Here is a 22,480-nt window from a genome sequence, read left to right as displayed (position 1 = left end):
CTTCTAAATCCGGCCCGCGTACGGTCCAGGAATCAGCGTGTTTTTACATGAGTAGAATGTGTGCTTTTATTTTAAATGCATCTCTGGGTTATTTGTAGGGCACAGGAATTCGTTCATCCCCCCCCCCCAAAAAAAAAACAGTCAGGCCCCCCACAATGTATGAGGGACAGTGGACTAGCCCCCTGCTGAAAAAGCTTGCTGACCCCTGGTAGCTGCTCCTGCTGCTGCAGTTTGTGTGTCAAGCGGCCTTCCTATACTGGGCACCAGGTGGCGGTCTCTACACACCATCTATGCCGATTAAAATGGGCTGCAAATCTGTTTAGCTCCCTAATGGTTTGCCTTGTGTCCCCTGAAAAATTAAGCGTTTAATGAGCTTTTTCTACATTTCTGTATTAGAGAGCAAAAAGACCCCGTCTTCCTGAGGGACAAAGTTACACAGAAACATTCCAAAGAACAGTTTGAGACCGCTCAGAAGATAGAACAGGAATATAACAAGTACTTCACAGGTTTGTATGCCAAAGGAAACAATAGCAAAGTGGAAGGCTAGCTTCTGATTCCTCTAGCTGGTTGTGTTTATGTGTGTTTGTGTATTTTTTTGCAACTTTAGCGGTCACATGTGTGTGTGTGTAGGTCACAGTATAGCACCTGGTTCCCCATAACCAGAAGAATTATAAATCATCCCTTTTAGCACTAAACATGTTCTACTTCGAAGAAAGGGAACAATCAATAAGTCTGTGTTACGTGCTAGGATTTCCCGAAGGGTCAGCTCAAGGGATAGGAAACCCAGCAATGTCAGGCGCTAAAAGCTGGCAGAAGCTTCTGGGAGAAGTGGGGGGGGGGGGGCAGAGCTTGCAGCTGCCCAGTCCGATCCAGGTAAGCTGCAGTGATGCTACAGTTGGGAGAATGGTGCCATAGCTATTTCCAACTACATATGTTGCTGCTGCAAACTGGTCCTGCCAGCCTGCTTAGTCACTTAGGCACTTGACTATGTCCAAGGGACAGCCTGTGCAACATTTTAATGCAAGGCCCTTTTCCAATACAGTCGTACCTTTGTTTTCAAGCAGCTTAGTTCCTGAACATTTTGGCTCCCATACGCTGCAAACCCAGAAGTGACTGTTCCGGTTTGCGAACTATTTTTGGAAGCCGAATGTCTGATGGGACTTCCGATTGGCTGCACTTTGGTTTCTGAATGTTTTGGAAGTCGAGTGGACTTCTGAAACGGATTCCGTTCGACTTCCAAGATACAACTGTATTAGCAAGTAAGGACTGCAAGCAAATTGCGGAAGACACTGTGGAGAATGGCTAGTAGCATTTTAGTTTGTGTGTGAAGAATGAAGACATTCTGTCTGTTGGTCTGTATCCTGGTTTCTATGACTTCTTGGGACTGTGTGGTTGGTTCATATGCACAGTACAAATCACTATTTTTTTTTTAAAAAAAATGCAGTCCCTGCCCTCAAGCTTACAACTTTAAAGAACAGGTCACAAAAGGAAAAGGGTTCGAGAGGGAGGTTGGGAGGAGGAAATAAGCAAGTTTGGCGTCTTGGGTGTCCCATTTTATGAGAATTTTCAGGAGACGTAAGAACACCCATAGACACTGGACTCCAGTTGGTCTCACAAAAGTAATACTTCACCTCCCAGAGCTCAAAACAGTTTTGCAGATGACAAAATCAACCAATAAGTATGATTTTATTTTTTATTTTTTCCTGGAGGCAGTTCCATTTTGGGTTTGCCCATCACTCCATGATCGGTCACCCCCCGTGCTTTACTGCTGTCTATTGACATGCTTCTGGAGGTTTGAGGGGAATTCCCCTCCTACTCCAAGTTTTAGGGGTGGTGGCTACTCTCTTAGCCCCAAGGGCTAGCTGCCCTCCTTGCCTCAAGAAGTACAGAAAGGTCCATTTCCTGGTAGAATTAGAGATAAACTGAGGGAGAAACAGGGAACTTAATTTATGCATGCAGATCCACTGTGGCATCCTACTAGGGAGTCTCAATGACATGTTCCCTCTCAGCTTGGAAATCAGTGGGATTTGTGCAGTGGAGACATGCTAAATAGTCAGGGTTTTTTGGAGTGCAGCAAGATAATTGGTTATGGTGCTTGAGGAGACTTGAGAATCCCATGGACTGCCAGAAGATCAAACCTATCCATTCTTAAGGATAGCCCTGAGTGCTCACTGGAAGGACAGATCGTGAAGCTGAGGCTCCAATACTTTGGCCACCTCATGAGAAGAGAAGACTCCCTGGAAAAGACCCTGATGTTGGGAAAGATGGAGGGCACAAGGAGAAGGGGACGACAGAGGACGAGATGGTTGGACAGTGTTCTCGTAGCTACCAGCATGAGTTTGACCAAATTGTGGGAGGCAGTGGAAGACAAGAGTGCCTGGCATGCTCTGGTCCATGGGTCACAAAGAGTCGGACACGACTAAACAACAACAACAACAACAACAACAACAACAACAACAACAACAACAAGATAATTGGATTGGAGAAGCCTGCAACACTTTGCTTGAGAAGGAGGCTTTGCAATAGGCCAACATATCCTTATGATAGACTCTTGCTGTGTTGGTATTTTTCTCCACTGATACTGCTGTGGTAGAACAACAAAGCAACTAGGACTGGCTTTGATCATAAATGCAGTTTTAAGTGTTTAACTCTGAAACCCCCAGAGTGGGGTGGTAGGAAATTCCTGGCAATTTGCCCTTGGGCTTTGCCTTGCAAATCCAGCTTGGATGTCCCTAAAAGCATTTAATGGGCTCTAACTGAGCACCAGTGTGTTGTATTTTCTGTTAACTTGATCCCTTGAATAAGCCTGCCAGTTCTTTTTTTTATTACTATTATTATTATTAACCAGTCATGCCTGTTTTATTAACGAAACCCATAAACGACCATCTTCTTATTTTGTAAATAGTGGCTTGTTGCTACAGCCATCATCTCTTTGTATATTTCTGCCTTGCTACTAAACTTAACCTTCTGTTCAGCCATGGAGGTTTATTATGCTATAACAGGGGTCCCTCTAACCATATTTAGATTTAATATGTAAACTTTGTCACCTGATGCCTCTGAAAATAGCTTTTGGAGGGCTCAGTAACAAAACAGTTGTCTTAGAAGATCATACTCGTGGGGCCTGGCTGCTTTCTCCTCTTGCCATGTTTTTGTTAGCTGTATTGCAACAGCAAAGGCTTTCTTAGCAGGAATGAAGGTTCTCAGAAGCTTGGCTGCTTCAACACTGATTTATTTTGCTAACCACAAAAAGAACTCTGCTTCCACAAACGGTAAAGAAAAGTGAAAGCCAGAAAGCCCAGTTCCTTTCTCCTTTCCCAGAGCTCAATGAGGGTTACAAAAAGAGATTCCCCCTTATCTTAGGCCTCTCCCTGTGTCACTCTCAAACTATTCCCCTGAAAGGAACAACACGCAGTTTCAGTCTCCTGAAAAATCTACATCTTAAATGTCTCTCTGTGTGTCTCTGCTTCACCCTTTGTCTCTATTCTTTGAGAACCATAGTTGAGCACACCTGAATGCCATTAAAGATGCCAAGAGTTGGGTCCTACAAGTTCCACCATCAACACCCAAAGTCCATACAGTGAGAACGCATAGAGAGGCACACTCTGTATATGCACCTCCCTTCATTATCCTGATTCCTGGGCCACATCAAGGTCTAGTTCATACACCTGGTGGTGGAGATGCTTATAAGGAAACAGGCAGGGTTGTTGTTCCTGTTGCCAAAGAGGCAGGCCACTTTTTGAACTGATAAGTGACAACAGGTGAGAAACCAAACAAAGCTCAACTGTCGTGCCTGGTGGTTGTGAGGATAAGGGAGGGTGTCCTACATATGACCACCTTGAGCTCTTAGGAGAAAGGGTGGGGGAAAACCATCATCACCACTAAGAAGGGGGGTATTAATCCCCCTTCCTTTTAATTGCTTCAGTGTTTTTCGATTTGTTGGCGCAAATTCAGCTCCCCCCGGTAAACAAGCATGCTGATTGACTGGTGTGTGTGTGTGATCCTTCTTTTCACAGGGATTGTCCAGGGAGGCCCTCTTTCGATCGTTTGCACTCAGATCATGACAACAGTTGATCAAGAACAAAACAAGGTCCTGTGGATTCCAGCCGGCCCTCTATAGACATATGGAGCGAAGTGACTGAAACGCTGCAACAGATTCGTACATAAAACATTTGCTTGCGGTGGGTGTTGTTTGGTCCACCCTTAGCTGCCTGTATGGTTGGTACAATTTGGAGTCGTCGCGGACAACATCTGTGAGGCACCCGTGGAAGGCGGTAGGCCTTTCGCTGGCAGAATTCTTGTACATTTGTTTCTATACAAATGAATGAATGCAGAATTTCTTTTTCATAAGACTCTGATGCTGCAAAGTGAGTGAGAGAGAAACCCTTTAGGATACGTTTACAAAAACCTCTCTCCCCCCCGCCCCATTCCCAAGTATTTGGTGGTTCATGTTTACTTGAATTTTTTTTTAACAAGCAACCTGTTCAGCTTCCCCTTCCCCAGTCACCCCCTGCTTATTTCTCCTCTGCTTCTGATACGAAGAAAACCAAACGAAACAGTGTCGAGTTCCTACTCAGCTGAGTGAGCGTGACTTTTTCATGAAGTGTGGTTCTGTCCTTCCATAAGAGCTGTTCTACCTTCAAGAACAATCAGTTGCGTGAATTGTGAATGGGTTTTCTTATAGGTACCCATTTGGGGAGTGAATCCAGGGGGGAGAAGCACTCTTCCGATATATGGGTGAGGCCACTGTTTGTATCTCATAAACTCCTTTGTCTGTTCAAAAAAGTTATTGGCTTCTTTTATGCATGGGTTAATATTTAAATGTCATGGTGTATCTGATCAAACTGTGCTCATTGTGTATTCAGAATAATAATTTTGGGTTGCTGGGCCTACATTAAGCAGTAAATCATAAGGTTTAATAGCTGTGCCTAGAGACTGCTTTATTTTATCACATTTAGGTAGTCTATGTAATTGGAAGCTTACATTGCTCAAGCTTTGTTCTTTTGGTGTGTAATAGCCATAGGGATTTTTATTTAATTAGAATTGCACTCTCTGTTATAGGGATCTGACAACCTCTAGTGTGGTCCTGTAACTTGTTAGTTTTCCCACTGTCGATAAATGTAGTGTGTGTCTGTTTTATTTGTTTTTTGTTACAATATGTATCTTCTCACTGTACCAAATTCCATTCTATGTTTCTTTTTGCACTTCTGACTTCATTTCCCAACCGTGTGTTTATCTTTTTTTTCCTTCGTAAAAAATTGCATGTCATGTTTTGTAGGTAATGTAACTTTATTGTTCAAGTATCATTTAAGTAGGACTATATTTGTGATGACTGCTCCTAACATTTCATTATGTACATAGGTTTTCTTTCTTCTGATTTTTCCCCTTCCGTTTTTTTTTAGTTTTTGCTTTCTTTTTGCATTAATTAAAAAAAAAGGGATTCTTCTTGCACAGTTGTTCAAAGACAAAATTTGGTTGGAAATTTAAACCTCTGTTTTGCAGATACTATTTTATAATTCAAAATACAGGAGAGAGAGAGAGGGAAAAATGTAGAAAGGCTATTGATAAATTCTTAGTTAAAATACTGTTAATAAGTTGAGGGACAACATATATTTTTTTTAAAGAGGGAGGCCAGAGTTGGACTTCAACGGTACGATTGAAACAGACCGGTACTGTTGCAACATGGATTTTCTGAACTAAAAAAAAAAGTCACTTTGTATGAAAACAAAAAAGTTGTGTTAAATAAAGGTCAATTTCTATAACTTGACTTGTATGGTAGTGTTGCATAATTCCCTGTCTGACTCTGTTGTTCAATTTACTACTATCAACCATACTATGAACACCAAGCAAAAGGTTAAAACAAATTCACAGACATTTGTAATGGTCATTTTACAGTGAGATACCAAATTGCATTTTGTTGCAATTACCCATGAAGCATAATGACTCCAAAAGAAAATTCAGAGCAACGCTTGCTTAAATTTTGATACCATTGGATTTAAAAGATGCTAGCTTGACATACCACTCTTTGTGCCCTTCCCATTTAACAAAATAATACATTTTGAGTATCAGTGGTAAACATCTGCCTGACGGAAATTGGGCTTGGTAGATGGTCCTTTTTCTTTCCAGTGTAAGAGGCATTAGGCAAAAGGTAAAAATTCGATGACCTCAACCCTGCTGATTTGGAGTCCTAACCCATGACCTTCCAAAGCCCAGTTTGGAAATGGGACTGCTTTATAAGCTTTTCTCAAGCTAATGTGTGTAAGGCTGAAAAATAAAAGAATTCCCCCAAGTTAAGAGAAGTCTTAAAATGGCAAAGCCACGGGGTGGGGTGGGGGATACAAATTTTGGACAATGCAAAGGCTTCATTGGACCTGATTTCAGATGTCTTGGGAGAGAAAGAATGTCTTATGAATGTACGTCTTATGAAGTAAGCTAGCATTCCTTCAGCTACTGATATATTTGAATAGCTGTCTCCATCCTCTCCCTCATTAATAATCTGCATGATTTTGGTTTGGTGAGCTCACTGAAGAATGGCCATAAACTCTACATAACGGCTAAGTGAAATATTTTCTGCTGTTATATGGAGCATGTGGTTACTTCAAGGAATGAGGTGGTTTTTTAATTCTACATTTTGACATGACAAAATGACAGAACCATGGTGGACACTGGAGCGAGTTGCATAATTGTTTAGCTAAAAGTGATGTAGCTGGAGGCTCTCTCATACATTAGATGGATTAATTCATTTCTCCACAGTTTGGGGCACATAAAGATGAAAATGGATGATTATCTGTAACAACTGGGAGGGAAAGGGGTTAGCTCCACCCCTCCATTCAATGCAAGAAAGGCTACTGCACATCTACAAGACCAAAGGAATTGGCACTGCTAGTCTTCATCGCTTCCTAGAAGGTACAAAGAGTCCTGCCTTCCACTGTGAGCCTTCCATTCTTGCTTCCTGACCAGGACCACCAAAACCCACTTGCGGGGACATCCCCACTTTCAGCCACGGGGAGGCAGGCTTCACAAAATCCTGGGCAAGCGTCTATTCCTATGCTTGTTACTGCAAAGCAGGTTACTGTTTCCCTCTCCAGCGATAAACCCCTCCGAGTCCGGCTGTGCACTGACAGACATGCCCTCCTCTTCGTCCTATGTTGATAGCGCCTGCATAAAGCCACCGTTCTACAAAAGCCCGCACAAAACGAAACACGCCTCCCTTCTGGCATCGCGAAGCACCTGTTTGTGCAACTCCACCCTGGCCCAAGATCCGGCTCGCTGCTCTCGTTCATTTCCCCAGACCCCACGGCCTCCTTCCCTGCCCGCAGCCAAAGATTGCTTTCAGATCTGGGCCGCGATCAAGAACAACAACAACGCAAGCACTGGGTTTCAAGAGCAGCTTTGAATCGGCGGGGATCGTGTCCCTCTGGGGCTGCTCCCTATGCCTCGTTGCTCCTCCGATGGAGCACGAAGGAAAACACACAGAGAGAGGGAGAATGGCATGCAAAAGAGGCGAGCCGGGCGGGGGTGAAGGGAGGCCGATCTCTGCTTCGCCGCCTTTCCTTCTTGCCATTTGGGGTCCTTCCTCCCCGGCCCGACCATTAGGCGTGCAAGTCACTGAGATCCGCTGAGAAAAAGAGAGCGGCTGGGAAAACATCGCTGGATTGGGACTCCAACCGTATAAGCGAGCGGGAGAAGAGAGGGGCAGCCAGCGCGTCACGCCGTTCGGCAAGTGGCAGGATCGCGCAGGGTTTTTTGCGCGTCCCTCTTGCGCCGCCACCTCCAAGCCTAAGGCGATGCTCTCTCTCTCTCTCTCCCTCTCTCTCTCCGTGACGCCAGGACTTGTTACTTGTTGAGGCGGCAGGTCACGTGGGCCGCCCGCCCGCCCGCCCTTGGGCTCCTCCCGCCGCTCCCTGTCAAGCGCGTGGCTCTCTCTCTCTCTCTCGCTCGCTCGCCCGCCTCCGTCTGCTCGAGGCAGCCTCGGAGAAGCGCGCAGGGCCGCTTGGGAGGAGGCGAGGGGGAGCCCGGAGAGCCCCGAGACGGGAGGGGAGCCGAAGCCGAGGAGAGAGGAAGGGGCTGGACTCGCCCGAGAGCCTGGCGAGGGGTCGCTCTCCGCCTTGGCGCCCTTGGTGGCGGGCGTGGTGAGGGGGAAGGGGCTGCAGCCTCGGACTGGACGCGCGTGCGCTGAGGCTCGGCTTGCGCGCCTCCCCGCCCAAGAGCAGCGCTCTGGCTGGGCCTGGGCTTGGCCGAGGGCGCTGGCCGGAGCAGCAGCGGGAGCTCTAGGCGGCTCCAGGAGATACTCCTCCCCGGACTCCTCCTCGGCCATCCTCCCCAGGACCATGGAGGTCCCCTGCGCCCGCGGGCAGCGCAGGTGGCGGGCCTTCCTGGCCTCGTCCATGGTCCCCTTTTTCTTCTCCTGCTCGGGAGGACCCCCAGGTACCTGGGCACCGTCTGCTGCCACTGAGGGGGCAAGGAGAAGGTAAGAGTTTCTCTTCTTGCCCGGGTTCTCCCGCTTGAGGGCCGCTTCACACGTTGCCTAGGGCGGGTCACACTCGCGTGTCTAGCAGGCGCCTTCCTCTGGGAGCTGCGAATGGCCGAGGAGGGGGGGGAAGGCGAGGGTTGGACACCTGCAGAATGTCCCGTTCATGGTGGGCAACTCATTTCAGGGAAACTTACAAAGAAACTGTGTGTTCAGGTTGCAGCCGTGCATCTGGAGCCTTTGGGTGTGGACAGGGAAATGGGTCCCAGTGAGTTCAGAGGCTTCATTCTTGAGGGCATCTGCTTAGGAGAGCAAGTGCTTTTGAATGTCACCTGCAGCTCAGTCCTTGGGAACTGCAGCCTTAGTTCCAAGTAAACTGCAAGGGATAGGGAGATTCATCTTCTTTCCTTCCCTTCTTTTGGTCCTTTCTAATTTACTGTTACCTTTCTCCAGGTTTTCCCCATGGCCCTTTGTTTACTATTTAATCCTCCTGCCTTCTAACCATCATCAGTTCAGCAAGAGTTGTTTGCTGTGTGTTTGCTGCCCCACGTTGACTCCTGCTGCTTTGATACTAGGAGAGCGGACGGCCCTTCGTTGTTGCTGTGGCATGAAAAGTTAAAGACATCCTCAAAAGGCAATAACCTCAGATTTTGGATAAAACTGTGTTGGACCAGCAGTTCAGTAGTGGCCATGGGTGAGCTGAGGTTCAAAGGTTGAGACTTCTTTTGTCTGAAGTGGACAGGGAGTCTTCAGAACAGTGGTGGGGGTTCCTCTTTTCCTTGTTGAATGATGGCTTCAGCTACTCCTCCCCACCTCACACAAACAGGCTGAGAAGGAGATGCACCTTGGCAAGAATAAACTTGCTAGCCAAGTTGCTCTATTATTGCTGCCAAGGTCTCTCTTGCACTCGGATGGGTTTGCCTTTCTAGCAGCAAGTACTGTCGATTTTGCTATGTCCAAATCACATTTTGTTTGGTTCAGCCGTAGGTGGTAACAAAGCAATGGAAAAACCAGCTAACTAAAGAGATGAGGTGGCCCCAAAAGTACAAATGGTAACTCAAAATATGTATAATCCAATTCAAGAGTTTTATGTTAGCTCTAATGACAGTGAATGCGTTTTGGTGAGGAAAGGGGGACTTCGGGATTTGCCATTTGCAATACTTGTCAGAAGTCACGGCAGACTGGAAATACATACAAACAGAACACAAAGAAGACATTTCAATGGGCAAATAGTCTTGAAACATTCACACATTGCCCACCCTTTCTCATTCACCCCTGTTTCTTCCCACTTAATCAAAATCTTGTTCCCTGTAAGGTCAGAATTCAAATTGAGCCACTCTGTATGGCTCTTTCCCGCCTTCTTTGTAAGCAGAATCCATGTGGAATTGTCATCTGTCATGGAGGGAGAATCCCATAAGCACTGTAGAGGCAGAAACATTTTAGCTTGCCAGAAGTATTGTTGTGGAAGAGACCTGGCCACATTGCCCCCTTAAGGTGACCGCTGAAAACTGTCAAGTAAAATAACTGAGCAACAGGTGGTGATGGTGGGGAAACAGGTCTGAATCCACACACAAATGTCGATGGAGCCAGGATTTTGAGTATCTCACCCTCTTTGAAATCCATGGGATCCTTGCCCATTGCATTCAGTTAACTCAAGACATTTGGGATTTTGGCTGTCCAGAAAAACATTTTGGGCAGAATCCTGTGAGAAGTTATTCAAGCTCCATTGAAAGAAGCAGGAAGCTACAGAGGAGCACACCGCTGGGTTTTATTTTTCCTGCTGGTGCTTAGGCAGGAATGCTTCCTACAGGATTGTGCTCATTGATTTTAGTGGACCGAATATTTTGAGGTCTCTCCAGTTACCCCCATATTTGGACTACAGCCGACCTAGGACTGGTCTTGGAAATATTGTCCCTGATCCAGAGCAAGCTTCTCACTCTTGAGACCCACTGAAATGGCAGCTCACAACTAACTTGTGCTGTTGATTTCAGTGGGATGAAGCATAGCTAGGACTGCAGTCCTAAACCCCACTTATTAGGGAGTAAGCGCGTGGAACACACTGAGAATTAGCTTTTAGTAGACTTTTATAGGATTGCTATATACGTAAATTTCTCTGGACTGGGTCAGTTGGTGGCTATCCTATGCCTTGTTGAGTTACTCCTATCCCATTCACTCTGATAGGATTTAAGCAGCTTCATTGTGTTCAGGATTGTAGCCTGAGTCCCACGATGTACAGACACCATGAGCTAGTCACACTTCTTTGAAGTCTCTCAGCCCCACTCACCTCACAGAGTGTTTGTTGTGGGGGAGGAAGGGACAGGAGATTGTTGGCCGCTTTGAGACTCCTTAAGGGGAGTGAAAGGCGGGCTATCAAGTCCAAACTCTAAACTCTAATTGCTGCAGTGCAGCAATCTAATGGAAAAGCACTTGAAGTGCATGATAATATGAAATTTAATAGTGATGCAGTGTTAAGTTTTAAAAATGATGCTACCCGATGGCTGCCCTTCACTCATAAAAAAGCACCAGGCAGTTAACTTGAAAGGCATAGGCAATTGAGCAATCCCAATTAGGTTATATTGCATTGGAGTAAATGAGTGTGTCCTTTAAAGGTGCACTTATTGTAAGCAAAGCGACTTGGAGACATTACCTAAGGTTTAAAAGTGCCCTGCTTTTTTCAGTGCAGTTACTGGGGGTTTTTCTACCCCTTCTTGTCTGTTTCCACATTCAAAGTTAAAAAAGAACAAGGACAGCATAGCTTTCTTCTTCAATACAGCCAGTTCCACAACATCAACAGCAAAAAAATAAAATAAATCCGACTAGAGACTTAACACAAATTCAGCAAATCCAAGTGTAGCATTATTATTTTTTAATGAAAATACAGGTTGCTTTAATCCTGCCACACTGAATAAGCTCCCAGTTATCCAAAAGTGATCCCTGTAGAAATTAGACACCTGGAGTAGTTGGCTGCCTGTGTGATGAGGACATTTGTTTGCCACCATCTTTCCCAATCTGGGGAAGAGGCACAATTCACACACATTACAATCAGCTCCTCATTGGCTGCATCCCAACGGTGGGATTTTTGTGTTTCCCCCCCAATAGTTTGCCAAAAGTTTCCCTTGAAGGCATTCTTGCATCAGTTACCCAACCTCGCTGCCAGTGACAGATTGCGCTTGAGTAAAATGGAAAGCTAGTTGTTAAAGCACAAATGTTTTTAAAGGAGAGCAGCAAGCACTGGCCCCTTGCTAACGGAGCCTTCCATGACTGTTCTACATGGTCACTGTTGGAACCAACAGCCATTTGGCTCCTCCCCTTTCCAGAGCATTCTTCAAAGACTCTTTCACTTCTTCATCCCATAACAGATGAAAGAGGTTGGTACCTGCTTTCCTGTTCCTGACTCATTCCTTTCTCCCCTTTTTGGTATTATGTCATTTAGGAGCAGCTGGCATGGTGTGCAAATGACCTGTCACATATTAATTTAATTGATTGTTCTGTCCTATGGACTCAAGACAACTTGAGCTGTTCTCGCCACCCCACCCCATAAATTTGTAATAGTTCTGTCCCAAACAGGCTTGCGATCTAAGGAAATCGAATGGTTGGGGAATGAAAGAGGTCAGATAAATAAAAATCACATAAACGTAAAAAAACCTAAGAGCTGCAAAATCAATTAGTCCAGAACCAATCCAAAGGACAAGCCCTTTTTGTAGGCAACCACCTGTTGGTGGGCTCCGTGTCCCTCTGATACAGTTTTAAGACCAGTGTGAATAGCTGTAGGTGCTGTTACAGAATGAATAATACTGTGGGTGGGCAGGTTGCCTGGAGGTGACAGTTTCAAATGACTAGATGCACATTTCTCAAACTTGGGGCGCCACTGGTCCTGCCAGCTAGGGATGATGGGAGTTGTAGTCCAACAACAGTTGAAGACCCAAGTTTGAGGAAACACTGGGCTAGGTGTTTGGAGACCCAAGACTCGTGTCTGAGTAGGGCTGGGATGCCCAACAAGTAAAAGAACCATGTCCCTTGTGAACCAGTTTTAATGGCGCTGAGTTCACATGATATGTGGATTTCAGCTAGGTCAAGGTCACTCTAGAAGCCCACCCCATTACGCAGCATCCCATTCCTCCCCTCTTCCCCCCTCTCCCAGGTCCGAAAGCAGCACCTGCGTGCACATTTGCGCATGCTTTGAATGTGTTGATAATGGGAGTTTGCTGGACCTGATATCCCAAGCACCAATAGCAAGAGGCTTTGGACAAACTTGGTAGCAGTTGAACTACGCCCTGCTGCTTAATGGCTCACAAAGAGCGTTGGCCTGCTGTACTCTGCCTTTTTTTAAGTTTTACTCTCTTGCAACATGTCCTTTTTGAGATGCCATTGAGATGCGAAAAGCGATTCTTTACTTTTTTAATGCATATATCTTCCCCCACTGTTGTGCGCCTCACCCCTGGCCCTTGCATAAGTAGTTTTTTAATCGCATTGTTCTGACATTCTGATAGAAATGGCAGGAAGAAGGACTCTTGTTTTGCATTTAGGAGCCAAGGTCACACAGGGAGATACCTTTCTTTAGAAGCAAGAACCCCTGCAACTCTTTCCCAGGTTTTCTGATGCCCGCCAGCCCATATGGCCTTGCACTTCCCTTGCTAGCCATGTGTTGTAACTGCAGGCACCTCTCCATAGCGATACAAGGTTGAGGCAGACACCACAAATGCACATGAACTGTAATCACAGTGGCACAGATTACAGTCACAGAAGCTCAGGTTACAAGTCGGCTGCATTTTTCCAGTGGAAGCGGGCCTTACATACAATCCGTCACACGCAAATATGTCTTCCGAAAAATGGTGGTCCTTATTTCATGTGTTCTACCTCAAGCACACCTGGTGCAACTCACAAAGCCCTTGATGAGTTGCATTGGGTACGCTTGAGACAACACCTGTTGTATTTGTGCTGTTGCGAGGAATTCCATTCAAGGGGTTGAATAATATTGAGACTGGAGAAGCCAGTACAGTGGTACCTCGGGTTACATACGCTTCAAGTTACATACACTTCAGGTTACAGACTCCGCTAACCCAGAAATAGTACCTCAGGTTAAGAACTTTGCTTCAGGATGAGAACAGAGATCGTGCTCCGGCGGCGCAGCAGCAGCAGGAGGCCCCATTAGCTAAAGTGGTGCTTCAGGTTAAGAACAGTTTCAGGTTAAGAACGGACCTCCGGAACGAATTAAGTACTTAACCCAAGGTACCACTGTATAAGTTGCTTTTTCAGCTGAATTTGGAGAAACCACTTGAAGCATCCGTTGTGTTGAGCTATTTCAATTGCTTTGGTTTGATTTGCTCATTGCAAACAGCTGAAAGTATGTAAATTTTGATAAGAAATCTGCTTTGCAGTGGGGGTTGAATAAATTCAATTGCAACTGTATTTCCAGATTTGCCAGGTTTGTGACGAGCGTTGTCTTGGAAATGATGGTTCCCCTGCATATGTCATGAGGGAATGCCAAATCACATAAAAGTGGCTGGAGGATCTAGTCCTTGTCAAAATCTCAGATTACGCACAACTTGCTCCATTATAGCTATATTTCAGAGTGAGTGGTACCAAGCATCCAGTGTAAGATTTGGGGCTGTTGCAATTACTTTCCATGCTGCCTAGATCATATATAAAGCCAGTTCTTTTGACAATATATTTACATTGGTATCATCAAAAGATTCAGCCACGTTAAATTTGGACAACAAACAGTAGTTTCTTCAGTAATACTGTTATCAAAATTAAATACCAAAAATCTTGCACCAGCTGACATTCTCAACATAAACATTATGTACAATGTTTATTGCAATCCTCCCCCCAAAATTAGGTGATACAGAAGAAATCATTTATGACATGTGCAAAGGAGTGCAGTACTATCTGTGTAGTACAGTCAACCCCTGATTTGTTTGGGGGTTGCATTTTGGGTCATGGCACGCAATGGAGGAGCCCTTTTATTGCTGCTTCCAGGGTCCCTGCAAGAAAAGGGCTCCTCCATTGCGTGCCATGACCCAACATGCGCAAAAATAGTAACGGCCTGTAATTTTAAGGAGTTGAGCATGCTGCTTTATGGACTTGAGTCGTGGGCAACCATCAGGAGAGATGCCTCAGCTCCTTCCACATATGTGTCTGGAGGACTTTGGGTATCACATGGCAGGACAGAATGCCAACCATCTTAGTTTCCTAAGTCCGTATTCCCAGCATGTTTGCAGTACTGTCTCAGTGATGTCTATGCTGGCTTTGCCATGTCCACAGAATGGGAGATGGCACGATTCCCAAGGATGTGCTCTATGGGGAGCTAGATTCAGTCCCCCGGCCAATTGGCAGACCATCTCTCCGTTACACAGATGTCTGCAAATGTGACACAAAGGCTAGCAACATCAATCCCACCGTGGGGGAATCTCTTGCAGATGACCGAAGTGCCTGGAGACAGGCAGTCAAATTGTGTATTCCTAACAATGATAAGGAGAAATGACCACTGAGGGGAGGAGAAAAACACAGTGGTACACCTGAATCAGCACAATCAGACATCTTCATCTGCCGCAGCTGCAACAAAACATGTCTCTCCCCCATTCATCTCTATACCTACAGCAGGGGCTGCAACTGCCAACAGTTTGTTCTTGGAGGTTGCCAATTTGGAGGACACTGCCCTCTTTGTCCCCAGCCACCATATCTATATCTCCTTTTTTATGCCCAAAGTTCATAGACTTTGTGTGTATAGTACATTGGTTGCAACACTATGTTGATAAGACACATCCCAGTTAAATGAATGAGCCTACTTTGGTGGCTCGAGTGGAAACTAGCCTAGAAACATGATTGCAGTTCTCAATATGTTGTGTTTAGATAACTGATTTTAGGGGTTAACAAATCAACAAAACCAATTGTTTGTGGAAGCATTGTGGATAGCACCCCAAAGGTGTGCACTTGACCACAAGTCTGTCTTCATTGCAGCCATGCATGGCCCTGGGAAATTTATCATTCATTTCCTTTGGAATAGCTTTTTCACATTCCCACCTTTTCTAGCAAACAGATGGATTGGTTTTTTGAAAATGCTCTTGTCTAACCCTTCTAACTCCGTGCTTGTTTGTGTTTGGCAACAGGTATGTCGTCTCCTGGGTCAAGCTTGCTCGGTCCCAGCTCCTGCCAACCACCTAGCGGTTCAAAAGTACGTCAAAGTGCAAGTAGATAAATAGGTACCACTCCGGCGGGAAGGTAAACGGTGTTTCCGTGCGCTGCTCTGGTTCGCCAGAAGCGGCTTAGTCATGCTGGCCACATGACCCGGAAGCTGTACGCCGGCTCCCTCGGCCAGTAAAGCGAGATGAGTGCCGCAACCCCAGAGTCAGTCACGACTGGACCTAATGGTCAGGGGTCCCTCTACCTTTAAGAGACCTTTAAGTTAAACCCCATTTGTCAATTTTTCAGAGTTTCTTTTCTGATGATTCTCTGACACAGATAATATTGGCTCCCAGAAAATCATGGTTTGCTCGTACACAAAGATGTGACAAGAGAAGGGATGGAGTAATACTCTTTAGAGGGCGTAGGAACATAAACCTTCCAAGTCGTAAGAACACTGAACAGCCAGAAGGGCCAATCTGGCCCAGTATCCTGTTCTTATAGTGGTCATCCAGATACCCAGTAGGAAACCTGTGTCTGATACCTAATTTGCAGTTTATAGGAGTTGAGCATAATGAAGACCACATGATGGTATTGCCTTGAGGCAGCCTGGCATTTATCTTTATTGAATGTCAGCCAGCCGAGGTGTTGACCCACTCCTAGCTTTTGCATGCTTGACATGCCATACTTTCGTTGCAGATAAATGGCATTGCACTAGATAATAAGTCACTGACTGAATGCGAAGCCAAAACGACAGAAGTCTACTTTCTTTTTTAATTTTAAAAATAACCTTTATTATACAACAATTAACATATAAACTTAAACAGTACATACAATATATATACATACATCAACATAAGCACACCCTAGACATTAACTTAGCATAACACCCCTTTTAACTTCCAATTCACCTCATTGAACTTTTTACATTTTGTTAATCGATATGCATTTCATTATTGTTTTATTTTCCCATTATTTATCGAAAAATTCTGTTATATACTTTTTCTACATTTCAAGATTCCATCTAAGTCTGCCAGGGGATTTGCTAAGGTATTCTTTAAACATTATCCAGTCTTCACTAAATTTCTGATTTGAATTTCCTCTTATTGTCCCAGTCATTTTTGCGAGTTGTAGATACTCTATCATTTTCGCTTGCCAGTCCATTTTGGTGAGGATATTGTCGCCTTTCCAATTCTTTGCTATTAAGATCCTAGCCGCTGTGGTTATGTACATAAACAGGGGTCTGAGATTATTATTTTTTAATTTCCATGGACATAATACCTAACAAAGGCTTCAGGTGTTGTTTTTTTAATGAGAATTTGAAGATCTTTTTAAGTTCATTATATATAGTGTCCCAAAATTTTCTTATCCTCTTACATTCCCACCACATGTGCATAAAGGTACCTACCCTGGTTTTACATCTCCAACAAACATCTGAACTATTCTTGTACGTCTTGACCAATTTGGCCGGGGTTAGGTACCACCTGTTTAACATCTTCATCATATTTTCTCGAAGTCTGTAACATGCGGTGAACCTTATGTCTACCCTCCACAGCCTTTCCCATTCATTCAATCATATACTGTGTACAACATCCTGAGCCCAATGTACCATAACCAATTTCCCCTCCTCCTTGACTTCCCAGTCGAAGAGGAGGTTATACATCTTTGGTAAATATTTCCCTTTGGGCTGAATGAAATTATCTTCTAACTTTGATGTTTCTTGAGCAAACCCTTTTTGTTCATCCATACCTAATCTTTCATTAATTTGGAAGTATTGAAGTCAATCACTCAAATGAAAACGAATTTCTTCAAAATTCTTTAATTTCAATTTGTTGTTTTTCTCTTCTAATAACATCTTGTACATTGCCCAGTTTCCCTTCGTATTTTTCTTCTTCACAGCTAAAGCATCTATAGGTGAAATCCACTGGGGGGTTTTGGGTTCCAGTAGTTCTCTATATTTACTCCATATTTTATATAAGGATTTTCTTATTATATGGTTTAGAAACCCTTTGTGGACTTTCACCTTATCATAGGCTAGGTAGGTGTGCCAACCGTAGCGGTTATCAAACCCCTCCATGTCCAGCAAGTCTGTATCTTTTAGTATCATCCATTTGCTGATCCTGGTCAGCCCTGCTGCCTCATGACATAGTTGAAGGTCCGGTAAGGCAAAATCTCCTCTCTCCTTCCGGTCTATAAGCAGTTTGTGTTTTATTGTGGGCTTCTTCCCATTCCAAATAAATCTTGCAATGTCTCTCTGTCAGCTTTTAAAACAATTCATTCCCCCTAGGACCGGAATGGTCTGAAACAAAAAAGACCATTCTCGGCAGGACATTCATTTTCACTATTGATATTCTACCCCAGAAGAAGAGATGGAGCCTGCTCCAACTTTCAAAGTTTCTATTTACTTTGTTCCAAGTTTTCACATAATTATCTTGAAATAGATTAATCCATTTTGCCATTAGCCATATGTCTAAGCACTTGACTTTTAAAAAAATGTCCAGCCCTGTAATTTCCTGTAATTCATTTTATTCATTAATTCCCATATTTTTAACCAACAAGTTGGTTTTCTTATAATTTATTTTAAATCCGGCCATGTGTCCAAATTCATTTATTAATTCCTTTGCTTTTGGGGTGCTTTCTCTAGGGTTATCGGTGGTTAATATTAGCTATTCAGCATAAGCGCTTGCTTTATAATATTTCTCTCTGACCACAATCCCCTTTATTTTTTCCTCTTTCCTTAACAACAGAAGTCTACTACAGAATTCCAGAGGCCTCGGCCTCCTAGGATGGGCATAGGAGCCTTCTTATATTTCTCTCAGCCCTCCAAAAGGGAAACCATTTCACTGATGAAGGTGAGTGTTGAAGGGGATGGGAGGTAAAAGGAAGTAAAAGATGCACCTTTCATTTTAAAACATGGGCTTACTTGCATCTGTGCATAGCACAGCAGTGGCACTTGGCCCAAGATAATGGTCAACATTGCTGCTGCAGAAACAGAAAAATTCTCTGTGTACAAAAAGCCAAAACAACGGAAGACCATCTTTGATCTGGACACTTTCAAGAGGTGTCTGACTCCTCCTAAGATGGACTACCTGTCTCCCAATCAGGTCTTGGGACATTTGCCCAAATGACTTTGCTTTTAAAAGCATGGAAGAGCCCAAAATGAAAAGGCCAAGGCCCAAGTCTGCTCCTGCCTTGAGACATAATAATAATAATAATAATAATAATAATAATAATAATAATAATAATAATTATAATTATAATTATAATTATAATTATAATTATAATTATAATTATAATTATAATTATAATACCATGCTACCATGCCCATCTGGCTGGGTTTTCCCAGCTACTCTGGGTGGCTTCCAACAAAAGATTTACAATACAGTGGTCTGTTCAACATTAAAAGCTTCCCTAAACAGGGCTGCCTTCAGATGTCTTCTAAAGGTCTGGTAGTTGTTCTTCTCTTTGACATCTGGTGCGAGGACGTTCCACAGAGTGGGTGCCACTACCGAGAAGCCCCTCTGCCTGGTTCCCTGTAACTTGGCTTCTCGCAGTGAGGGAACCACCAGAAGGCCCTCGGCGCTGGACCTCAGTGTCCGGGCAGATCTTTCAAGACCGGTGTTATGTGGTCTCGGCGGCTGCTCCCAGTCACCAGTCTAGCTGCCGCATTCTGGATTAGTTGTAGTTTCCTGGTCACCTTCAAAGCTAGCCCCACGCAGAGCGCATTGCAGTAATCCAAGTGAGAGATAACTACAGAATGCACCACTCTGGCGAGAGTGGCACTTCCTGACGGTAAGAGCTGTTCGACAGTGGAATTTGCTGCCAAGGAGTGTGGTGGAGTCTCTTTCTTTGGAGGTCTTTAAGCAGAGGCTTGACAACCATATGTCAGGAGTGCTCTGATGGTGTTTCCTGCTTGGCAGGGGGTTGGACTCGATGGCCCTTGTGGTCTCTTCCAACTCTATGATTCTATGATTCTATGAGACAGTCCGTGGGCAGATAGGGTCTCAGCCTGCGTACGAGATGGAGCTGATAAAAAGCTGCCCTGGACACAGAATTAACCTGCACCTCCATGGACAGCTGTGAGTCCAAAATGACTCCCAGGCTTCGCACTTGGTCCTTTAGGGGCACAGTTACCCCATTCAGGACCAGGGAGTCCTCTACACCTGCCCGCCTCCTGTCCCCCCAAAACAGTCCTTCTGTCTTGTCATGATTCAACCTCAATCTGTTAGCCGCCATCCATCCTCCAACCGCCTCCAGACACTCACACAGGACCTAAATTAACCCCTGTGCCTATTCCTAATCCACCTCATTAGGTAGATATGGGAACATGATGAGTGGGTCCTGGCACATACTTTCCAAAGAGATTTATTTGTGTGGCGTACCTTTTCTGCATCAAGGCAAAGAGCAAAAGAAAAAGGTGAACTGGTTTTCCCAGGTGTATGCTTAAGATCCCGGGAATTGGAAGTTGAAATGAAGTTGAAATGAAGTGGAACATTTCTGGGGCAGTTCCACACATGGTAGTTGCCGTTACTAGGAAGCAGAACCCCATAATGCAGGAGTGGCCCATCAGCAACCTGTAGTCAAGATCCAAGACACTTTATATTTGAGCCCTTGGCTGAACTTCCAATTTGTAATCAAATTATGATAGATTAACTCACAGTTCCACTTGTAGGGTGGGATGCATCAAACTGTAAGGAGAAGCTATCCTCCATTTTGATATTACGTCTTACTGATTTGCCTGTAAATAGGAATTTGTATACGTTGGGATGCACTGGCAAGCCTGAGCACATGCGCTGAATAACTGGAAAGCCCTTGCTGCTAGTTAGTGCCCGAGGCCAGACCTATCGTTCAGGAAAGTGAAGTGGCTGCTTCTAGCAGCAGAGGTCCTAAGAAGGTATTTGGCCATTCTGCTCTCTTGGAGGACAGAGCTGTGTGCGCCATGAAAGCTGCCTTGTGCCTCTTTAGTTAGGTGGCTGACCTCAGGTATGGTGAAAGACACCATCCCATCACCAGTGTTGGAAAAAAACCTCAATGTCTAGGCCAACCAACATCTAGAACCCCTCTGTGAATCTAGATGTCGGTCATCCCTGCCATACCGGATACCAGAATAATGACTTTGGGTTGAAAGTGTGTGTGATTCTGAACTTTCCCCACAGGTACAAAAATGCACAGCAGGAAGTGGTTCGCGGCCGTATATGATAAGACTTGGTAAGTGGCATTTTGGATTGGATGGGATGGGAAGGGTCCCGTTTTTAAGGACAAAAAGGCTGGAGTAAGGAGTGTAGAACCCTTTCTTCCAATGCTTTTCTCCCACCCAGTTCCGCACGGTTCCACTATCTGAGCTCAGCAGAGGAGGAAAGCATTCAGGAGAAGGATAGCAGGGAGGGGACAATGGTGCCCCACTCCTTACCCATACATTCCTTTTGGTTTTTTATTCTTTAAAAAAAGATGTCCCCCATGAGATTGATATATCTCCATTTAACTACCAGAGGATGCAGTTAGATTTGTCTCTGAAATAATAAAGCTTGTTCCAGAGGATCACTTTATATTTCTTACAGTAGAAATCTTGCAGATAACTTGAAATTCAGGGCCTAAAGGACTTTTCCCCCTCTTTCTTATTAAGCCTGACTGTTTTTCCTTTTGTCTTTTAAAGCAGGTTCTTCCATAACCATAAAATATAAAAAAGAAGGTGTGAAAATACCCTGGACACCCAAATACCCCAAGACTGGCTCCAATAGGGGTAAGATATATATTTATATTATTTCTTTTTTGGGAATTACTGCATGAATGGAGAGTTTTGTGTTCTAGCTAGTAGATTTTTGTCCATGTTTAGGGCAGGGGAGCCTCCCTCCTTTTGGTGGGGCAGGGGACACATTTGGAAATCTAAGAATACTATTTAGGAAAACCTTTCCGTACTTAAGTAGGTCGGTAAGTTTTCCACTTACAGAGCAGTCAGATCAAATTGTCGAGATTTTATGATGGCATTGATTTTTTCTTCAAAGTGGTAATTAAATAATATAGAATCAGTAATGGCATTCCTATCCACCCTGACTTGAACTCAACAAATATCTTGCGCTACAGATCCAATAAATCGGGGTGTGGGGGGGTGTGGGTGTGTGTTCAAATTTCAAAAAGCAATATGAAGTTAAATGGGGAAATCTATACTTATTTCCGCAGCCGGAATGTGCTGCTGAATGCATGTGTCTTCCTCCTTCTCCTCCCACAGTTTAATGGAACAAATCTGCAGAATGCTACAGATCAGCCACGCGGTTGTGGGAGGGAGATGCTCCGGGAAGATGGTGAATGGAATCGGCGGCGGCAAAGAAAACCAGCTGTAGCTGCTGTTGTCTCGCATCCGGGTGATCATGAAGAGCTTGCCTGAGGTCTCCAACATCAACCCGGACGCCATTTTACTCACGCTGAAGACCATGGAGCCGTTTGTCCAGTATTTAGCTGTGCATTCCTACAATCACGGCCAGGGAAAGAACAAAACATCATTAACCTTCAGTGACTTGTCCCATGCAGCAGAGAACTACGATACTTTCCAGTTCCTTGCAGATATCCTGCCAAAGAAGATCCTGGCTAGCAAATATCTAAAATGCTTGAGACAGAAAAAAAGGAGGAGGAGGAAAAGAGGAGAAGGAGGCGGAAGAGGAAGAGGATGAAGAAGGAGGAGGAGGAGAAGCAGCATCTTGAGTGTGACAAATGACTACTGTTACCTCTGCATTGGTTGAAAATTTGAACTGGATTTCCAGTTGTTTTACAAGATACAAGAGCCGTGTTGAACTGAACTTGTGAATTTTTTTTTTAACCTACAAAATACATCTCTTTCTTAAAAGCTTACTAACTACGTATCAAACATTCTTATCTTGTGGATACTGTATCTCCAAT

At 44.5% G+C, this 22,480-nt stretch overlaps 2 protein-coding genes across 18 annotated transcripts in view; both read left to right on the top strand.

The window, feature by feature from the left end:
* LOC307216565 (disks large homolog 5-like) overlaps positions 1–22,480 on the top strand; it is a 131,579-nt gene that overhangs the window by 94,049 nt on the left and 15,050 nt on the right. For 10 of the 17 annotated variants that reach the window (XM_079976973.1, XM_079976979.1, XM_079976978.1 and 7 more), the window contains one exon: positions 397–506. In XM_079976973.1, coding sequence (XP_079833099.1) covers positions 397–506 — 110 coding nt within the window. Of the gene's footprint in view, positions 1–396; positions 507–4,013; positions 5,765–22,480 lie in introns of those variants that run through there. The other 7 variants (XM_079976971.1, XM_079976975.1, XM_079976970.1 and 4 more) reach the window with 1 other exon arrangement.
* LOC307216590 (uncharacterized protein) lies at positions 8,336–21,956 on the top strand. The gene is made up of 6 exons (XM_079977053.1): positions 8,336–8,467; positions 15,577–15,641; positions 18,337–18,441; positions 20,746–20,797; positions 21,243–21,329; positions 21,816–21,956. The coding sequence occupies exons 2-6, from the start codon at positions 15,579–15,581 to the stop codon at positions 21,818–21,820; spliced, it is 312 nt and encodes a 103-aa protein (XP_079833179.1). The 5' UTR covers positions 8,336–8,467; positions 15,577–15,578; the 3' UTR covers positions 21,821–21,956.

This window comes from Podarcis cretensis (genome assembly GCF_951804945.1).
Source record: "Podarcis cretensis genome assembly, chromosome: 5".
NCBI lineage: Eukaryota > Metazoa > Chordata > Lepidosauria > Squamata > Lacertidae > Podarcis > Podarcis cretensis.
Note: the sequence above shows the minus strand (reverse complement) of the source record. Positions and strands in the feature narration are given on the sequence as shown.

What these genes read in the sequence shown, in the direction of transcription:
- LOC307216590 (XM_079977053.1), top strand. Translation starts at nt 15,579, where the DNA reads ATGTCGTCTCCTGGGTCAAGCTTGCTCGGTCCCAGCTCCTGCCAACCA. An exon ending in AAACCATTTCACTGATGAAG is followed by an intron (nt 18,442 to 20,745) that starts GTGAGTGTTGAA and finishes CTTTCCCCACAG; the next exon opens with GTACAAAAATGCACAGCAGG. An exon ending in GCCGTATATGATAAGACTTG is followed by an intron (nt 20,798 to 21,242) that starts GTAAGTGGCATT and finishes TGTCTTTTAAAG; the next exon opens with CAGGTTCTTCCATAACCATA.